General features: G+C 41.5%; 1 protein-coding gene and 1 non-coding gene across 2 annotated transcripts; both read right to left on the bottom strand.

The window, feature by feature from the left end:
* Positions 1 to 8,339: 8,339 nt before the first annotated feature.
* Positions 8,340 to 8,446, bottom strand: LOC141645183 (small nucleolar RNA R71). Its single transcript, XR_012544769.1, has one exon. It is a non-coding gene; the product is annotated as a small nucleolar RNA R71 (small nucleolar RNA).
* Positions 8,447 to 18,274: 9,828 nt separating this feature from the next.
* LOC141641667 (uncharacterized) lies at positions 18,275 to 18,712 on the bottom strand. The gene has a single exon (XM_074450322.1). It carries the CDS (start codon positions 18,710 to 18,712, stop codon positions 18,275 to 18,277), a length of 438 nt encoding a protein of 145 aa, XP_074306423.1.
* Positions 18,713 to 21,694: the final 2,982 nt, after the last annotated feature.

Below are 21,694 nucleotides of genomic sequence, written 5' to 3'. Positions count from 1 at the left end.
TTGAACTCCTACGTGCTTACGGCTTTGAACTTGAGCGAGCATCTCGAGAACTTCCTCTTTAGTGGGTTTGTATCCTAGTCCAAGTGGTATTCTTTTTGAGTTGCCTTCCTTGTAGGGTGCGAAGGTGTTTCTTTGGGCATGGTTTAAAGGCATTCCCGGGAAGTATCCCTGGGATTTGAGTATGTGGTTAACCAACAAGTTGGAGTAGGGATCGTAGTATAGGGGTGCCAACTCACTTTCTATGACACTTATGCTTTGAAAGCCCTCAAGTTCATATACTGGATCCGCAAGGACTTGATTATTTGACTTCTTTTCGATTATTGCCTTGACGGGCGACGAAGTGATCGTCACCACTTTGCCATTTAGTGGGATTTTAATCTTTTGGTGAAGGGTGGATGTTACCGCTTTGGAAGCGTGAAGCCAAGGTCTTCCCAGAAGTATGTTGAAGAAAGCTTCAATGTCCACTATTTGGAAGTTAACCTTTCGCTCAATTGGCCCTGTGGCTATGATTAGGTTAATGAGTCCTACTACCTTTCGTCGTGTACCAACATATGCGCGGACACCTTAATTGGTAGGGGTCCAATCCGACTCTTTCATGCCTAGTTTGTATGCCGTTTTCAAGGGTATGACGTTGACCGCGGAGCCATCATCCACCAAGGTCATTGGCACATTCTTCTTTAAGAAAACGACAGTGATGTAAAGAGCCAAGTTGTGACTAGCGCCAAAGGGCGGCAAATCTTCATCTGAGAAAGTAATAAGATTACTTAGCTTCGGTGATTCTTGAAAGACCAAGTTGACTACATCGTCGGGTGTGGAGTTATGTGCTACGTTTAGTTTGGCCAAAGCTTGCAGTAAAGCTTGGCGATGTGGGAATAAGCTTGCTACTAGTTGCCAGACTGAAAGATCAGCCTTTGTCTTCTGTAATTGCTTTAGCAAATGATCAGTAGAGTCATCTTCGTTATCATTTGGTGCGATAACGTTGGCTGGACCATTTTGAGTAGTATTTTGATATGGACGCCCCGAACGAGTTAGGTGGTCTACATCTTGGTCTTCACCATTTTGGACTATTTCCTTGACTAAGGAGTGTTCAATGAGATACTCGTCTTCATCATCATCGGCCCATACTCCATTGACTGTAGCTAGTTCCCTCATTCTCATGATCTCGTCCTCTAATTGTGTAATTTGGTCGATTAGTTTATCAACCACGGCGACTACTTCTTGCATAGTAGCATTTTGGGAGAAAATTAGTGGCGCATGTTCTTTAGGTGTTGCATTGGGGTCATGTAAAGTTGTCACCACATTTTCCAATTTCGAAACTTGTCTATCCACACTTCTTGCCTATGCGATGAAGTCGGTAATGGTAGGGGAAATGGTAGAGTAGAACCCTTCATTCTCGATCGCGTGGATCTCATCTTCGACTGGAGAAATAAGGTGTGAACAATCTAAGGTATATTCTTCACTTGGGATCACTAGAATTCCAAGAGGATTCTGAGTGTTGTTGGGCTTACCTCCCGGCGGTATTGGTAGTCGACCATCCTCAATCATGTTTTAAAGCACATTTTTCAATTTGTAGCATTTTTCTGTGTCATGTCCCTTACCCCTATGATATTCACAGTATGATTTCTCGTCCCAAAACTTGGATTTCTTTTCTGGTTCGGGTGTAGGGCCTATGGGTTGAAGCTTGCCTTGTTTCATCAACCTTTTTAGAGCATTGGAGTAAGTGTCCCAAAGATTTGTAAATTTCCTCGGTGGGGTACTCTTCTTGGATGGCTCGAGGAGGTTAACTTCATCGGTCTTGCTAGTGGAGCCGTAAGAACGACTTGTGGAGCCTTGATATCCTCGGCCTACCGTTTTGGATAAGAACCCTTTACGGATGTCATCTTCGATCCTTGTTCCTTGAACGGTTAAGTCTTTGAAAGTTTTGATGTTTTGGTACCTCAAATGACTTGCATAGATGGGTTTTAGGTTGTCCACAAACTTTTCCACGAGGGTAGCTTCGACTGGGTGTTCAACTAGTTGGGTACTAGTCCTCCTCCACCTACTTAGGAAGTCGGTGAAACCTTCTTTGTCATTTTAGGTAAGAACCTCTAAAGTGCGCATGTTAACTTGGATCTCAGCATTATCCGCATATTGCTTAGCAAACTCGATCGCGGCATCTTCCCAAGTAGCGATCTTTTTGTGTTCTAGAGAGTAGAACCATTGCTTTGGGATGGTGTCAAGAGATGAAGGAAAGATCCTTAAGAACATCTCGGGTTTGATGCCTTTGATAGACATGTAGTCCTTGAAAGCACAGATGTGATTCAAAGGGTTTTCATGCCCCTTGAATCTAGGGATATCCGTCATGTTGAAGTTGGTTGGCAACTTGGAACTCACGGCCTCATACTTACGGTTATTTTCCCTATAAATGTCATCCCCTTTGAGATACATCAATTGTTCCTCCAAATATTGGAGTCATTTCTCAGCTGCAGTCATCCCTACGGGAGGGTTTTCTTCCCCGAAGTTGTTCACAAAGCCATCATCTACTTCACTTTCCCGAGGAGGCAGCCTCGTTTCTACGGTGTAGATTCGGCCTTCGATTGTATCGAGGCGGTTGTGCACTTGATCTTGAGTAACTTGGAGGCGAGCTAGCGCGGTTAGGATTTGATCATTACCATTCTGGGGTTGGTCGGTGCTTATGTTGCTTGTTTCAGGCATCTTGGAAACTGGATAAGAGATCGATGATGAATCAAAACACGATCGACCATTCTAGCACAGTTACTAAGAAATAAATGTTTTGGCTTATGAAGTGGGTGTGTGCCACTTGTGTCGAGTGAGTTTTGAAGAAATGACGAAGTTTGAAAATGTGGGTCCTAGTCAACTGTAGTGTAGTTGTAGGAGTGGACTCGAAGTGAGGTTTTGAAATGGGCTTGGGCCCGGAATTTTGACTCGACAAATGGACAGAGTTTTGACTCGGTTTTGCGCTAATCATTGGCTTTTTTTGAAATTTACATTTTAAAGGGATTTTGATTTTACAAAAATCGTCATGGTTTCATTTAGAAATGGTGATCACGTAAGGTACAAACATTTATACAAGCATTATAACGGGATGCTGAGTGCATTTAAAAGGGTTTTGGTTTAAAGGGTGGGTTGCCATACCGAACAATCAAACCCGAAGTCTGTGGAGAGGCTCGTACCAAACAAGAGTAAGGCCGATTCCTAGTCCATTTCCTCAAGTAGTGAAAGTCCTTGATACAAACAAGAGTAAGTACCATGGTATGGATGACGTCAATCGCTATCCATCCTTAGGCCCAAATAAGAATTATGACCGTTTAGACGGGACGATTGGTCGAATGGGTTGGGTTGGGCCTAGGAAGGCCGAATAAACGGTGTAGGAAGACCGAGTTATGAAAACCGACAATTGTCTTGTACAAACTATTCCCTAACCTTGTTCAAGTTTCACCCTTGGCTACACGTAAGTGTATTATCCCCAGCGGAGTCGCCAAACCGTGGACATGGGCCACGGGGGCACTTGGGAAACAAGCGTTTGCATTTGTGGAGTCGCCACCAATTTATTGTGGAAAATTGGAAACCGTTCGAATACCGCGTGCCATGTCAAGACACAAAGTAGTGACATGAACACCAAGAACTCGTTACCCTTAGCATTCTATGTCTAGAATGACTCTCGTGGATGCCAATGAACACGGATGTTCACAGAGATCTGGAGTAAGAGGTGAGGGTACGTATTAGAAAGCTCTTTTGATCGAACACCTAATCCCGCCCGCCTCGACAGCGGCCTCTACTAATGATTAGGGAAAATTGTCCATACTCGATATATTGTCGATTATATGCATGCAATGCAACATCCAAGTTTTAATCCTAGCATGTGAGAATTAGACTAAGTCGGTAAACAATTAATTTAACATACAATTGAGTCGAAGTAGGGATTTAGATTTAATTACATGTGAAGAACATACAAGTGATACGATAAAAGAAATACAATAAAAAAAATTACAATAATTACAATCGAGGTAAATGACTTATGTCGAAAATACCTTTAAAACGGATAATTTGGGAAAAAGAATAAATAAACAAATTAACGAACAACAATTAAGGGTGATAATACGAGTAATAGTTAATTAATACGAAACTAAAACTAGGTCAAGGCAAAACGGGAGTTCAGAGACAGAAGTCAACCTGGAACAAGCGCAGCAGAGATGCACCCTCTGGAAGAGGCGCAGCAGTTGCTGCGTCTGTTCCAAGGCCGAGTTCTGGCTGTGAAGCCGGAACTGCAAATCGTTAGTATTCGTGGGTGAATTTAATGATTTATTACGATATTCGACTCGGATGAAAGTGATTTAATACATTAATTACATGTGAATGAGTCATAAAAACGATAAAACATGGATGAAACGAATGTAAACGAATTAATTACATGAATGAAAGATTGATTAGTGACATGAGTGAACTAATTAGGTTAAATATGACGAATTAATGAAGAACTAATGACGAACAACAGATGGGAATATATCAAAGATTGAATTCCAGAAACTCAATATGAATGAATCGAATCTCTACAACCCGGATTGTTTTTAATGACGAAAACCCGCAAATATTGGTTATAAGGGATTTAAGTCGGGATTTAACGATGAATTATATACTAACAGTGATTAATAATATGCAAAACTATCATGTGAACGAAACAAGAGCAAACAATGACGAAAGAAAGCAAAGAAACGAAACTAACGGAGGACGAAGGAAGAAGAAGAGAAGCAGGAACGGCGGCAACCTCAGGAAGAGGCGCAGCAAGTGCTGCGTCCTTTCCAAGAGGCGCAACAGTTGCTGCGTCCCTTCTCGACGTCTGTCTTCTGTTAATCCGTAAAAAAAGATTTGAACAAAGGGTTTTAGAAATCGGTTTTAATTTTATTTTCGACATAAATCTTATAATATGATTACAAAAATAAAGAACCATAAATAAAAGAGAGATTTACACCCTCAGACGTATATGTTTGACGAAACGAAATGAACTAAGTTTACGATTAGTGATGCTCGACTCAAATGTAACGAAAGTGCCCTCGTAAGAGGAAAACAATTAAGATTAATTAAGTTGATTATGGTGGAGTTGGTCAAATTGGTCGGTCATGCAAAACGAGGCTGGTACTCAGAAAGATCCGAGCTTACGTGGTCGAAAGTTCAAGCACGTAGACGCCAAAAAGTAAGAACGTGGTCTAGAATGCAAAGGGAGAAGAGAAGGGCGGACACTCGCGTGAGAAATATGTGAGACCATAGTATTACATAATCAATATAAGAACACTAATAAACTTGGATTAGGTTATGACTCTCATTCTGACTTCAAACAAAACAGTTCACCACACTATACTGTTTGGGTCCCAGAACAGAAAGTAAACACACCTCTGGGCTGTTCAAAACAGAATGACTCTAGTACTGCTGGCTTCAAAAGATATGAACCCAATAAAAGAGACTTTCGTAAGCGTAAGTATGTGAGTCTACCTGAATACATCACGTATATAAGCTCGTCAGCCATAAGAAGAGATCATACCTGAAACTCCATGGGGATTTGTTTCTCCCACTTCTGATTGGTTGTCTTCGACCTTGATATTTGAATAAATGGTGGGTTGAGCCTTATTCTCAGGCGCATACGTATCCGTTTGTGATGGAATCAAACCCGCAATCGTAGTTCGGCATTGAAGGGCATGCATTTCTTGCTAGTATGCCTGGGTGAACGGATTTATTTCCAAAAAGATAACCGTTGCTTCGGTTGTTGACGGAGATTTCCGATTTTCTTGAAGTAGGTCTCTAAAGCCCACGGCTTTAGAGCCCCCGGTTGAAATGTTTCCTGCTATATAAGGAAAGGCATATGCAGCTATAGAAATTGATGCGTGTCATTTATATGAAGTTTTACACCCTATTTTTCAAGCATTTCAAAGCTCATATATGTTGTTTATGCTACTATTTTCCCTATTTCCGTCTACTTTCGTGTTTTTGTATAATATTGCAGAAATGTGAAGAATCCAGCGGAAATGAGCCGAATCCGTCCCTAATTGTTTAGCATAGGATTTGACATGAGGTATTGACTCGAGGAATGAGATTGGTGCGCGTTTCAAGGCCTAAAGATAGCAAAAGCATGGGTGCGTACGAGTTTAACAAGCAAAGAAGCACTTCACGATATTGCAGCCTGCTTCAGATGGCAATATGTCGACTTCTAGAGCTGATAATCGAGTGATTCCAATTGGAGGTGAAAGCTTATACTCTTATCTTTCCAACACCGTGTAGAACGCTTGATTTGACCAAGTAACAAAGAAATGGCAGCTCTTTTAAGATCGTTGCGCGCTGCAGAATTCGTCAGAATGCATTACTGTACAGCACCCTTGGTCGATCGACTGACCGACATGGTCGATCGACCAGAGTACGACTAACAGAAGCTACTGTTCAGCAAGAATCAGTCGATCGACTGGCCTCAGTGGTCGATCGACCATCCCACGAGCTGACGCGCAAATTAAAAGACGAGGAAGCCCATTGTAATTAGGTTTAGGAATAAGGGTTTTACGTGACATTCCTATATAACATAACTCTTCCCCATCAGATTCATTATCATCTAGTTCCTAAAAATACAGTAGCTATTTTCGTAGTTTAGAATTATCAATAAAGTTCGCATCTTACTCTCGGATTCGTGGCTTGTTCGTTTGTTTCGGTAATTCTAGACCCTTAATTCGTGGCTTCCCTATCAGATTCATTATTCATTTCATCAGAATTAGTTCTTGCTAGTTTCGAATCCCTAAGCCCTAATTTCTCTTTTATGCGGTTTTACTGTTTATTCAATTTCATTATGAATTGCATTATTCGCAATTTTAATTTCGTTTTCGTTATTAATACCATTATGAATAGCTAAATACCCCGTGCTAGGATGTAGGGGAACTATAGCGTAGATGGCATTAGAATAGGTGACCCCGAATTAGGGCTTGGTCGATCAACTGGCTTAACTAGTCGATCGACTGAGCCGGTTGGTCGATCGACTGGGGTAGCTGGTCGATCGACTGACTTCGTGTTTGATTAGCATTGTTTGATTCGTTAAGTGCAATATTTAGCAATGAGACCGAGAGGAGACTTGTTAGATGCTTAGTTTTGACCGACCCATAGATCGAGAGATAGGGGAGGGCATTAATTAATGAATTAAGACGACTAAATTGCTGAGATCGAGAGATAATGAAATTTAGGCTTTAGGAATCACTAATCGGGGCGAGAGCTAGCATTAGTGAGACTTAGGGACTAGTAGCATAGGCCGAAAGGAGCTACTAGTTAACTTGGACCGAGAGGACTTGTTTTACCCATCCTACACGACTGTATTTCGGACTTACCTAGGATTATGTGCCATCGCAGCTATAGTGAACCGACCATCTTAGCTCCTTTTTATCATTTGCTTACTCTTATTTTTATTATTTGTTTATCTATTTTTGCATTTAGATTTAGTTAAAACTCAAATCAAACCCCCCAGAAATTCATAGACTGAAATAAAAATAACTTAACTCCCTACCTCCCTGTGGATCGACCCTGTTACCACTAGCTTCTGTTAGTTTTAATAGGTTTTATAAATATTATTTTTGGTGCACACAACGACAGGCATCAAATTTTGGCGCCGTTGCCGGGGAGGCAATTGTTTAAAATTTTTTAGTTGTTTATATTTTTTAGTCTTTCTCTTAGTTTAAGGGACATCTGTTCCTTAAACTATTCTCATATTCTACTTGTAGTTTCTTCTTATGCGCAGGTCACATGGTGGTGAATTACTACCGTTCAATCCTGAGATTGAGAAGACTTTGCGTGAGTTGAGACGATCATCTAGAGTATTGCCGACAGAGGAAGAGCTGAGTACTCTGTCTAGTTACTACGAGAACGAGCTGTTTGAGGAGGATCCACCTTCATCACCTATTTCTACTTCCTCAGCTGAGACCGTCACATCTCCAGACATGGCTGAAGAAGCAAGTATAGCCAGTCACTCTGAGCCAACGGCTGAGAATCTCTATAAGGGATTCGCATTACCAGGGACGGATAGAAAATTCGAGCCGAAACCGTCCTATATCAACTTGGTTGAGAAAAACCAATTCGGGGGAGCTGCAAATGAAGATGCAGCCAAACATATGGAGACATTCATTGATTATTGCTATTCCATACCCCGACCAACCGGTGTGACCCAGGACTAGGTGAAGGAAACTATGTTCATATTCTCTCTTCGTGATGCTGCAAGGGAGTGGTACCGAGACCTGGATCGTGCTGCTAACGGGATTACTGATTGGAATTCGCTGGCCTTAGCATTTTACAAGAAATATTTCTCTGCCTCGAAGACCAACGCCATTAGAGCTCAGATCACGAGCTTTAAACAGGGTCCTGATGAGAATTTTCATGAGGCATGGGTCCGTTTCAAGAAGCTGGTGTGAACTATTCCGCACCATGGGTTTGAGAAATGGAGCTTATGCAATCAATTTTATAATGGGCTTTATGACGATCAGAGGGCTATCCTGGATGCGGCAGCTAATGGTAAATTCCAGGAGAATGTTGGAGAAACTAAAGGGTGGAAAATTATTGATGATTTGGCCACCCATAAAGCTGAGTATGGAAATTCTAGGGGAAATCAAAGGAGAAGTGCTGAATCCCCTTCTGTAGCTGCATTAGAGGCTCTCACAGCGAGATTTGATAAGTACGAGTTGGGAGGAGCTTCAAAAGGAGGGATCTATCATGTGAATGCTGTTTCAGACGGCCTTTCCGTCTGCAAAAGATGTGGAGGAGAAGGACATGTTTCAGACAATGAAGCATTCCCTATGAGTCTTATGCTGCCTTTCAACATTATAGGCAGACAAACACCTATTTTGAACCGAATGTCCATCCGAACCTAAGGTGGAGTAGCCAAAATGTCCTAAATCCGACTCCACCTCCACAGCAGCAGCACCAACAGAATTATGTGCCCCCTCATAAGCAGCATCAGGCATATCAAAAGCCTCGGTATGTTCCACAGCAGCAGCAACAGTCCCAAGGCTCCGAATTTGCCGAGTTGAAAAATTTGTTGCTGAAAGAGTCTCAAGCTAGAGAGGCCGGGATGAAGATGTTAGAGAGCCAAATTGCTCAATTGGCTAGCAAGAGTGCAACTCGAGCTCCAGGACATTTACCGTCGCAGACGGATCAAAAGAAGACCCTTAATGCTATTACTTTGAGGAGTGGGTCTACCCTTGATGGCCCCGCTATGGTCGAGGATGTCCATGGAAAAGATGAGGAGGAACCAAGCAAGAAGAAGGCAGTGGCGAATAATAGCAAGAAAAAGACGATCAGCAGGTATGTCAGTCGATCGACTGACATACCCAGTCGATCGACCAGTCCGCGAAGTGAAAAAGCTTCTGTGCTGTAGAAGTCAGTCGATCGACTGATATTCATGGTCGATCGACTGACAACGCTGCTGATGGTGAGTCTTTTCGTCCTCCAATGCCAAATAACTTGAGGGACCAATTGTTTCGGGGTACGACTACTCCGAAAATATTGAGGCAAGACCCAAATGCTGATGGGTCAGTCCCGGTTCCAAAGTATGACCCGATGACGATTAATGGTTCATTTTTTAGACGGTCTGAAGAAGGGTCAAGCTACAACAAGGAGAAGGTAGTGGATTTTCAGCCTAAATCCACCGATGCCGGCATGAGAGACTTAGAGGAGAGGGCTAAGTTACTTCTTTCAGCCCCTTACCCGGAGAGATTGGTGCCGTCAAAGGAGCAGGTATCGTTTAACAAATTTGAAAATGTTATTCGTAGCTTAAACGTACAAGTTCCTTTTCTTGAGTTAGTTAATCAAGTGCCTGCTTACATGAAATTTATGAAGCAACTTTTGTCCAAGAAGAAGTCACTTGAAACTGTGCAATCTGTCGTACTAACTGAGGAGTCATGTTCTTATTTGACCCATACTGCACCTCATAAGCTAGAAGACCCAGGTAGCTTTTCAGTCCCATGTAGTATTGGCACCTTTTCTATTGAGAATGCCTTATGTGGCCTAGGAGTCAGTATTAGTGTAATGCCCTTGAGTCTTGCTAGGAAGTTGAAATTGACTAGGTTTACAGTTACCAACATGACAGTACAGATGGCTGATCGATCTGCGGTCCAGTCTATAGGAGTCTTAGAGGACATTCCTGTGCAAATAGGAAAGTTCTTTTTCCCTGTTGACTTCGTTGTACTAGATATGCCCGAGGATGGCCACATTCCTATCATTTTGGGTAGACCATTTCTGCACACTGCTGGTGCAGTTATAGATGTTGGCTCAGGGACATTGACTTTTAAGGTCGGGAAGCATTCCATTGTCTTTGCCCAGACAGCTAAGAAGAAAGACCCTATGTGGCCAGTCACTTGTAATACGGTTTCTGAGAAGAAATCCTATTTTGTGCTTCCCGATATGCCTGTCTCTATGCCTGTTTCTGCTATAACACATCCGCCCCAGATTGAGAGCAAATTGGAGGAAGATTCTTCTGTGTTTTGGATATTGCAGGAGCTGGTTTGGGGGAAGGAAGAGCCGCTTGTTGCTCCAGCTGCGAAGGAGCCAATCGTTCAAAGAGGCGGTTTAGGATGTCTTAGCTATGGCACAGATGAGGAGCCTGACGAGGAGCCAGTCAAAGTGAGGGAGTCCGACTTGGACTTTGATGAGCCAGAAGAGGTCATTGCTTGGGAAGATATTGAAGCTGTTGATCCGTTGAGTTCTGCAGATGTTGAAGTTGAGAAGAGTGCAGCTGAGAAGATGAGCACTATAGAGGTTACTTCTTGTAGCCAGAAGCCGAGCAAGTGGGCCATTCCGTGGCCATTCTTGATCAACTATTAGTTGATTAAGACTTTTTCAAAAACCATTTATTTTATTCGCTTTCGTTAAAATTTCTTTTTATTGTTTTTGTGTGCGCGAGACTTCACATTTTAATTAGTTTGCTTAGGATTTTATACACTTTAGACTGTTACTTTGGGTTTTGCGCAATTTTGGGCGCGTTATTGTGTGTATTTACAGGGTTATGGACCATATTAGCTCAAGTTATTAAGCTAAATTGAAAAAATCAGAAAGTTACAGCAGGTATTTCAGTCGATCGACTGGCCTATATGGTCGATCGACTGAGCTGCGACTTCCAGGAGCTTTTGTTCCTGTTCACCTTGGTCGATCGACTGGGTGATGTGGTCGATGACCATGTTCGCTGCTGTACCTGTTTTCGATCATTCCCCTGCTGTGTTTGGTCGATTTGTGGAAGTTGAGGGAGTCTTTTCTCCACTTTATTCTCCGACTCATTTCTGTTTTCATCCGTTTCTTTATTTTACACATAATTTTGCGTTTCAATAATTGTTTTCTCGGATCACACGTGGTATTGTTTGTCTTTTCAGGTACTTATTGGTAGCACTATTGGCTACTGAAACCTCCTAGCTCACGGTGGTTTGGGGAGGTTTCCTTTTGCTGCGCTTAAAGTCTTGTGAGTTTCCGAGTCCTTACTTCATGTCCTTTTTAGTTAATTTCTCGCAAATTCCCGTTTTCCCTTATTTTTTATATGATTTTGCACAATGGGGACATTGTGTGATTTGGTTTGGGGAAGTGTTTTGCGATTGCATTTCATTTGCTTGCATTCACGTTTACATTTTGTCTTGCATTGTTGTTTATTTTCCTTTATATAAACAAAAAATTCAAAAAATCGAAAAATTTTTAAATTTTTTTTTCAAAAATTTCAAAAAATGCATGTTTATTTTAGCATATAGGTTGAGTCGGAACGGTAGTATTTCAATGATGACATTGCATTTTCATCTGTTTATGCCTAAGCCGTGCTTAATTGACATGTTAATAGTAGAATCATATATGCATAGTCTACGAGTTTTCGTTAAATATCTTGCTGAATCTTGAGACTTGACTTAGATTTTTGGCAAACTACATCATTTTCTGAGGTTTAGAGCTTATAACTGGTGTCATTCATGACCAGTTTATCTAGGATTGTGAGTAGTACTCCTTATAAGACATGTTACATCAATATGCATAAATATGAACTTAATCTGCTTAATACTTGTATGCATTCGGTTTGTGGTTTGTTGACACATGTGGAAGAGGTTTCCTTTATTCATTTTGCCCATAAGCTCCACATTGCCAGAAATAGCTTTTTGTCCCTTTAACTACATCCTATATTTAGCCTACCCTTGTCAATCTAGTAGTATTAGTCTTTGGGAATGTTCTTATTATTTTTGGTTGCATATGCTCTTATTGAGATGATGTTGGATGAAAGAATGAAGGAAGGAAAAGAATTGAAAAAGTTGAAAGAAACAGAAAACAGAAAAAGAAAAAGAAAAAAGAGTTCGAAAAAGAGATCAGTCTATCGACCGGCTACATTGGTTGATCGACCATGGTCTGCAGTAGTGAAAGAAAATTCGAAAAAATCACATGTTGCAATTGTTATGAGTTGATGATTTTGTACTCCCATGTATTATTTCTAATTGTTGGGGAGTTGACTTGTTGTTGGGTTGTGAGTTTAGTGCTAGTTATAGCGCTGTTTCATCGATTTAATTTTGAGTAAGGAAGTGGATGTTGTCATATGGTTTTGTTTAGGTACTAGCTTGATCACCTATACCTCCACATTCCCATAAATGTTTTGCCTCTTCTTACCCATTACCTCACATATCCATATTTACCTCGGCATGTGTCATGGTCATTTGTTTGGTTGGAATGCATATGTACGGTTGTAGAGATTATTTTCATATTAGATTGCAGGCATGTTCTTATAGGTCGTAGTTAGGTGAGTGTCACTACAAAATGAATTCTTTCTATCTTACATATACTCACCTGTATTTATTGAGTGATATGAGCGACCCGTGAGAGTCCGAATTGATAAGTCTCTATAGTTGACGCTTCAGCAGTTTTTAACGACTACATAACTCGTTTGCATGATTCATATTGCTAATTGATTGTTAGTTGTTGCATTAAATTGGTTTAGGCTATTCAGTTTGCATTTCGCTCTGAGTTTGAACTCGTTCCATTAGGTTTTAGGATCGAGTCTAGTTCTTGCTTGGGGACAAGCAAGGGTTTGGTTTGGGAAAGTTTGATGCGTGTCATTTATATGATGTTTTACACCCTATTTTTCACGCATTTCAGAGCTCATATATGTAGTTTATGCTACTATTTTCCCTATTTCTGTCTACTTTCGTGTTTTTGTATAATATTGCAGAAATGTGAAGAATCCATCGGAAATGAGCCGAATCCGTCCCTAAGTGTTTAGCATAGTGTTTGACATGAGGTATTGACTCGAGGAATGAGCTTGGTGCGCGTTTCAAGGCCTAAAGATAGCAAAAGCATGGGTGCGTACGAGTTTAACAAGCAAAGAAGCACTTCACGATATTGCAGCCTGCTTCAGATGGCAATATGTCGAGTTCTAGAGCTGATAATCGAGTGATTCCAATTGGAGGTGAAAGCTTATACTCTTATCTTTCCAACACCGCGTAGAACGCTTGATTTGACCAAGTAACAAAGAAATGGCAGCTCTTTTAAGATCGTTGCGCGCTGCAGAATTCGTCAGAATGCATTACTGTACAGCACCCTTGGTCGATCGACTGACCGACATGGTCGATTGACCAGAGCACGACTAACAGAAGCTACTGTTCAGCAAGAGTCAGTCGATCGACTGGCCTTAGTGGTCGATCGACCATCCCACGAGTTGACGCGCAAATTAAAAGACGAGGAAGCCCATTGTAATTAGGTTTAGGAATAAGGGTTTTACTTGACATTCCTATATAACGTAACCCTTCCCCATCAGATTCATTATCATCTAGTTCCTAAAAATACAGTAGCTATTTTCGTAGTTTAGAATTATCAATAAAGTTCGCATCTTACTTTCGGATTCGTGGCTTGTTCCTTTGTTTCGGTAATTCTAGACCCGTAATTTCCGTATTGCTTTATTCGTTTCATCAAAATTAGTTCTTGCTAGTTTAGAATCCCTAAGCCCTAATTTCTCTTTTATGCGGTTTTACTGTTTATTCAATTTCATTATGAATTCCATTATTCGCAACTTTAATTTCGTTTTCGTTATTAATACCATTATGAATAGCTAAATACCCCGTGCTAGGATGTAGGGGAACTATAGCGTAGATGGCATTAGAATAGGTGACCCCGAATTAGGGCTTGGTCGATCGACTGGCTTAACTAGTCGATCGACTGAGCCGGTTGGTCGATCGACTGGGGTAGCTGGTCGATTGACTGACATCGTGTTTGATTAGCATTGTTTGATTCGTTAAGTGCAATATTTAGCAATGAGACCGAGAGGAGACTTGTTAGATGCTTAGTTTTGACCGACCCATAGATCGAGAGATAGGGGAAGGCATTAATTAATGAATTAAGACGACTAAATTGCTGAGATCGAGAGATATTGTAATTTAGGCTTTAGGAATCACTAATCGGAGCGAGAGCTAGCATTAGTGAGACTTAGGGACTAGTAGCATAGGCCGAAATGAGCTACTAGTTAACTTGGACAGAGAGGACTTGTTTTACCCATCCTACACGACTGTATTTCGGACTTACCTTGGATTATGTGCCATCACAGCTATAGTGAACCGACCATCTTAGCTCCTTTTTATCATTTGCTTATTGTTATTTTTATTATTTGTTTATCTATTTTCGCATTTAGATTTAGTTAAAACTCAAATCAAACCCCCCAGAAATTCATAGACTGAAATAAAAACAACTTAACTCCCTACCTCCCTACGGATCGACCCTGTTACCACTAGCTTCTGTTAGTTTTAATGGGTTTTATAAATATTATTTTTGGTGTACACAACGACAGGCATCAGCAATCACATAAAGCATGTAATTGGATCTTAGATTCTTGAAATTGAAAGGTTTGAAATATTTGAAATGTTTGAAATGAAACTCTGATGGGGAGTTGTAGAGTGAAACTCTAACGGGAAGTTGTGATAAACTTGATTTGTACGGGCGGTCGACCCGAGATTTGAATGTTGGTAACCCGCTGGGGATAAAAATATTTTTGAATCACCGATATTTGAAAAATGATTTTAGGCCTTAGGCCTGTAATTTTGAAAATGTTGGATCATTGACCCGATCTATTGTCAAACATGAGATTGGAAGAGGGGTGACGGCCCGCCCAACCTGGCTTGGCCCATGTCCGAGGCCCACACGGCCTCCATGGATGGTAACTCTTGGTGTTTCCATAAACGGATCCCCTTGTTTCCTATATAAAGGGGATCAAGGCTTTCATAATTGCATATCTTTTGCAACTTTTCTTCTCAATCTTTTTCACAAAAAATTCCTCAAACATGAGTTCACTAATTGGAATTATGAAGGGTTGGGCTAATGATTTTAGAAAACTTGATACCCAAATACTTGTGGAGATGGGGATTCAACAAATCCTTGTCTTTAGGCAAATTTCTCCTCAAATTGCCTTCTTAGATGAATGCTTGAAAAGAGGGATCCTACCCATCATGTCTTTACCTTTCCCGAAGGGGAAATTTACCATTCCAGGAGGGTGGAACCCTTCTCAAGAGCCTGCTATCCCGGATTTCTTACCAAGATGGGAAACAAAATTCCGTGACTACCTCAACTTATCTCGTTCTGAGGTTGACAACATCATTCATGGAGGGCGAGTTAACCTTCTTGCCTTATCTTCCAAGTTTAAGGAGACTAATGATCCCGAAATCGCTACTGTTTATCGACGACGGGCATTTGGGCTTATCTTGCTTCACCTAATTGTTTTGAAGGTAGCATGAATGACTTATCGGGCCAGGGTCAAGCCCGTCTAATTTGGATTGTTGAGCAAATGGAAAATGGTTTAAACCCAGCTTGGGTTATTCTTGCTGAAACCATAAGAGGATTGGATGCTCGGAAACGCAATCCCGCCTTGCCATATACTGGATCAACCCGAATTCTTCAGGTTTGATTTTTCACTTTTCTTTTTTTCTTTTTTTTCGGCGTTTTGTTTTTTCTTCTTTTTTTTGCCGTTTTTTTTTTGCCACCACCTCCTTTCTTTTTAGCGGGCTTTCCATTTTTTTTGATGTCGGGTTTTTGGCAGGCATGGCTCTTCGAGAGGCTTGGATTGATTGATAAACCAACTTCAAAGAAGTATCGAGTGAGTAGCTTTCCTTCTCGGACACCCAGATGTGGATTTGGTATGACCGCAAGTTATTGGCATGATGTGATAACTATTGGAGCTGGGTCCCATATTCGTTGGACTTTGCCATGGCTATCTTTGGACTCTCTTACTGGCCTCTATGATATGGATAAGACTAGGTATACTACCTTACTGGGCTTAGATCATTCGACCTATATTTATCCGGACCGAGTACTTCGCCAATTCGAACGTCAACAGATTGTTCCTAAGATTGAGGCTGTTAGAGGCCCAATCTTTGGTGTTAGCCGTTCTAAGTGTCAAATTTGGTTGCGGGCTTGGCATTCACGGATCATTTGGCTTATGGTCAAACCCGCAGAGACAACATGGGTTTCTAATCCTTATTCGGCATGGACTACTGATAAATGCTTCGAGATCCGCAAGAAATTGCAGAAAGATGATGTTCGAGCTTGGGAGTATCGCCAAAAGGAACTAGAGAACCGGGCCTATTTCAAGGACACTTTTCCGACCCTGGATAAGACCGAAGCTGAGACTGGTGAGGGATCTAAGAATGACCCTAAGACTTCGAATGTTTGGCAAAGATTGGGTTAATTGACCACAATTGGGCCGACACTAGCTAACAGGCTCGACCTTCGAATGAATGTGAAAGACCGACTAGGCCCGCGGGAAGAATATGTGGGTCCTCTGGTGAAACGGGCCAAAGTGAAGATGGGTGAGACATCGTCTCGCCGTGATGGGCCGCCCGACCCGGGTTGTAGCTAGGCTTAAGACTTAGTCTTGGATATTTTACTATTATTATTTATATTATGTTGTGTGTTTTCCTTCTCGTTTATGTGATGAGCTTCGCTCGGAAATAAAAGTTGTAATGGGCTTCGCCCAGAATTAGAAATAAATAAAAGACTATTACTTATTAAGAATCCCCAATTTCTGCATTCAAAAAATTTTATTTTTGTATTACAAAATTGATGTTTCGGTTGTACTGTTTTCAAGAGTTGCCTACGTATCTGCTTGCACAGAATCAAACCGAGTCCGTAGTTCCGGTAACAAAGGTATTTAATGCAGTGTCAGCAAATACCAAAAACTTATGATTTATTCTAAATGCATTGCAATTTCAAATATTATTTCATAACATTTGAGAATGAGGTACCTTTTCAAGGGTAGTACTTCTTCAGTTGATCTAAGTTTGTTGGGTTTGCAAAGTCATTCCCATCCAGATCTGTCAATCGAACAGCTCCACCCGACAAAATCTTCTTGGCCAAATATGGGCCGGTCCAATTTGTTTGAATTTACCCCTCGGGTCTACCGGCAACAATGCACGCACGGATTTCAAGACCAAATCTCCTTCTTTGATTCCTCGAGGTTTGACCTTTTTGTTAAAGGCCCTCTCTATCCTCTTCTGGTAGAGTTGTACATGATATAAGGCATTTAAATGGCGCACATCGAGCATTACTAGAGACTCATATCGGGCTTGGACCCAATCCGCTTCTGGGACCTCACTTTCAAGTAGGATTCTTAGAGACGGTATTTCTAACTCGACTGGTTGAACCGCTTCCATCCCGTACACCAATTAATATGGGGTTGCCCCCGTTGCTATCCTTATTGAAGTCCTATACCCCCATAATGCAAAGGGTATCTTCTCAGGCCATTCCCGATAATTACCGGTCATTTTTCTTAGAATAGTTGCAACAGTCTTGTTGGCAGCTTCTACCGCAGCATTTGTCTGTGGGCGATAAGGTGATGATTTGTGATGTTTGATCTTATACTTCTGAAGTATAAGTTCGGTTTCAGCTTGAAAATGGGTACCACGGTCACTTATGAACTCATGTGGGACCCCATATCGGCAAATAATCTCATTCTGAATGAACTTTGCCACTTGTTTTGCATTGAGAACCTTATAGGATTTAGCTTCTACCCACTTCGTGAAGTAGTCAATGGCAACTTGAATGTAGCAATGCCCTCCCGCTCCGGAAGGGTTTACCTTTCCAATTATGTCGATTCCCCAAGTTGAAAATGGCCAGGGAGATGTCATAGTGTACAACATCGAAGGAGGTACATGTTGGACATTCGCGAAAATTTGGCAATTATGACAATGCCTAACATATTTCCGACAGTCCGCTTTCATCGTGGTCCAATAGTAACCCAATCTCATGATTTTCTGGGCTAACATGTGTGCGTTCATGTGTGGCCCACATTCTCCGTCAGGACTTCTTCCATAACCTTCTCGGAAGTTGATTTATCGATACATCGTAAAAGAACTCGTTGGACGATCTTTTTGTATAACTGCCCATCATCGGTCCTGATAAATTGGGCCACCAACATTCGAAGGGCCCGCTTCCCTCGTGTGTCGAGGTCTGAAGGGTATTCTCCCGTCTCTTTGTGTTTAAAGATGGCGGTATACCAAAGATCGGTTTCACTGTCCTCGGGATTGTCGATTGCATTCACATATGATGGTGCGGATCTCCTTTCAACACAAATGGGCATACTATCCATATGCTCGGGAATATTGATTAAGGCTGCCAATTTTGATAATGCATCGGCAAATTGATTTTCATCTCTCAGAAGATGAACATATTTGACATCATCAAAGAATCGTTCCAATTCCTCGATCCTCATTTGATAAGGAGCCAAACTTTCACTTTTGATTTTTTAGGACCCGGTTACATTATTGATTACCAAAGACGAGTCCCCGTGCACTAGAAGTCATTTCACGCCTAGGTCTAGAGCGCTACGCAAACCGAGCAAACATGCTTCGTATTCGCCGGCATTGTTGGTGACATTGAAGTGCAATTTGATTGAGACTGGCACATGTTCACCTGTTGGGGAAATGAGGAGGATTCCGACTCCATATCCCATGTAGTTGGATGCTCCATCGAAATATAGGTCCTGTGACAGCCCTCATACTCCAAGTGCCTTACCAGGACCACTTAAGGTATAAGAACGTCACCATCTCGGTTACCCGAGGCAATGATAATCAAATGACAATGAAGAAACATGATTTAAATAAAAATATAGTTTAAAGTGATTACATGATCAAAACCAAAACTGTTAAACTGAAATACAAGGTTCTCAGATGGTCTACTGATAAAACTGTCAAAACTGTAATACATCGTCTGACACAGCGGAAGACTTCTAACTGCCATGTGATGACTTATCCCAGCTAACCCATACGCGACATATCATACCTGCTCAATAACTGCTCACCACCCCCGAATGGATCACCACAGTTTTTAAAACATTAAACGGGGTCAGTACTAATTACACAATCAAAGTCACACTGAAACAAACATACAAACAGCTCACACACAATCCCAGACTCCATCTCCAACCACCTCATAATTGACTACACACTAAAGTGTGTAGCCCTGCCAGAGTACCCATCGCAACAGATACTCCTCGCCGCCAGTGGAGGACCGCATCCGTTCCCACCTAAGCCCCGCTCATCTCCATCGAGCGATAAACCCATGTTCATTAATGTGCACATCCCTCCTGTGGCGGGTTCCTCAGGAGGAGAAACAAGAGCGTGAAGCCACTCCCGCAAGTGACTCCACTCAGCCAGGGACGCACCCCGAAGAACACAGACAGATACAACAACAGTCAACGACAATAAACAACAACCGTCACAACACCAACAATTACCAACAACCAATTCCAGTACGATAATTACTCAATAACAATAACAATCACCACACAATCATGTAACTAATACTGAGTAGGGAAACCCTACCTGGAATGCAACACAAACAGCAGACGATCTAGCAGCTGTCTCAAAACCTTTCCTCTACAAACCCTCCTCCTATACACATAATCATACAATCACTACCACATCAACATAAACATAGAAAACCCCCAATCCCAAAATTAGGGTTTAAACAACCTTAACCAAATGGTATAAAAATGGTACGTAGAACTTACCCTTGACGCAAAGATCACAATGATACAAAGAACGATGAAATCTGACCTCTCTAGCTCCGGGATTTGCCAATAATGCGAATAGGAAGAACAACGTAGTTTGCTATCTCTTTTGAGTGTATTAGGTTTATAAAAAGTATTTATGAAAGATGACGGCGTAATATAAATACTAATTCGCAACAAAACCCGTCGAGATATAACCTGTTAACCGACTTACTCGATCGAGTAACTAACATAGTCGATCGAGGGCCACTTACTCGATCGAGTACCAAGGCTACTCGATCAAGTACCCTATAGGCAGAACACTGTTTCGTAAATCAAAACATGCTTACTCGACAGAGTAAGCCCCACTCTATAGAGTACCCACAGACTCATAAAACCGTAGTATTACAGTTTTCCCTCCTTAAAAAGAACTTTGTCCCCGAAGTTCAACCCATACTCAAAACAAACACACAAACTCGACCAAGACACAGCAACATAGCTAAGATCTCAAACGAAAACCCAACCTATAAAACATGAACTCTCAACACCAACTCCACCAACTACGTCTACCTCCACAACATGACTCACGATATCGTATCCACCACATTATAGCCTCTCTCGACACTAACTCCATACACTAGAAACTACCATCCGCAAACACTGCTAGCTCCGTTTCACTAACATATTATACACCAGCAAATCCAAAACCAAGACACCCATAAACATCAAACAGAATGTTACATTCTACCACCCTTAAAAGGAACTTCGTCCTCGAAGTTTACTCACTCTCATAACATTATCATCCAATTGTCAACACTATTGAAATATTCTCCCATTCCTAGACATCGAACTTCCACAAGCACGGTCATGACCTTTAATAAAATCAATCAAAACAAATATCCATCCTTTATGCTACACCAACACTCTACTTCCAATTATACTACCATATGCACAACCATCAAAATCTCTTTTATCGTATCCTACTCCTGTTAAGATAAATGTTACGTCCTCGTAACATACTAATACTAAATCCTAGCTATTTCTTCTCATTATCCCCATCACCACCGCATGTCAAAGATAACCACCTATAATCTAAACACTCGCCATGCATATATCTAAGGATCTCTTACTTAAACAATTCTTATAATTCAATTCATTCGTCACACCACCTAACCTATACCTCAAAATCTTTAGCTTAACCAAAACTTCAATTGTTCCCTATTACTGCCAAAACGACATAATCCTCTATACCTGCACCAATCTCCATACTCATAACTCACGATCCACAATTATTACTGTAATACCCGCCCTTTTAGGGACCCTTTGACCATCATTGACTGTCCTTGGGAGCGGGAGTAATCTTAGGAAAGTATGCCAAAACCATCTTGGGGTGCGTGTTAAGGGTGGTACTCGATAGAGTAGAGGCTACTCGATCGAGTAGCTAGGTTACTCGATCGAGTAGGGGGCTACTCGATCGAGTATGTTAGGTACTCGATCGAGTGCCGGGTTTTCAGCGAGGGTTTTATATCGCGTTTTGCTAAATCCGCAAATCACTTCCGCCACTTTCCTCCTATCTTTCAGTCGCCTCTTTCCCTTCCCTTCACCTCAAAACCTCCATGGAAACCTTTGTGAAGATTCTTGAGCCTTAGGAGAGCGCCTCTTGAGTCGGGTATCGGTCTTTTGCTGAGTTTCTCCCTAATAGGT

Source organism: Silene latifolia, chromosome 2 (assembly GCF_048544455.1).
Source record: "Silene latifolia isolate original U9 population chromosome 2, ASM4854445v1, whole genome shotgun sequence".
Lineage (NCBI taxonomy): Eukaryota > Viridiplantae > Streptophyta > Magnoliopsida > Caryophyllales > Caryophyllaceae > Silene > Silene latifolia.
The sequence above is the reverse complement of the archived record's forward strand: the minus strand, read 5'-3'. Positions and strand labels throughout refer to the sequence as shown.

What these genes read in the sequence shown, in the direction of transcription:
- LOC141641667 (XM_074450322.1), bottom strand. Translation starts at nt 18,712, where the DNA reads ATGAGGATCGAGGAATTGGAACGATTCTTTGATGATGTCAAATATGTT.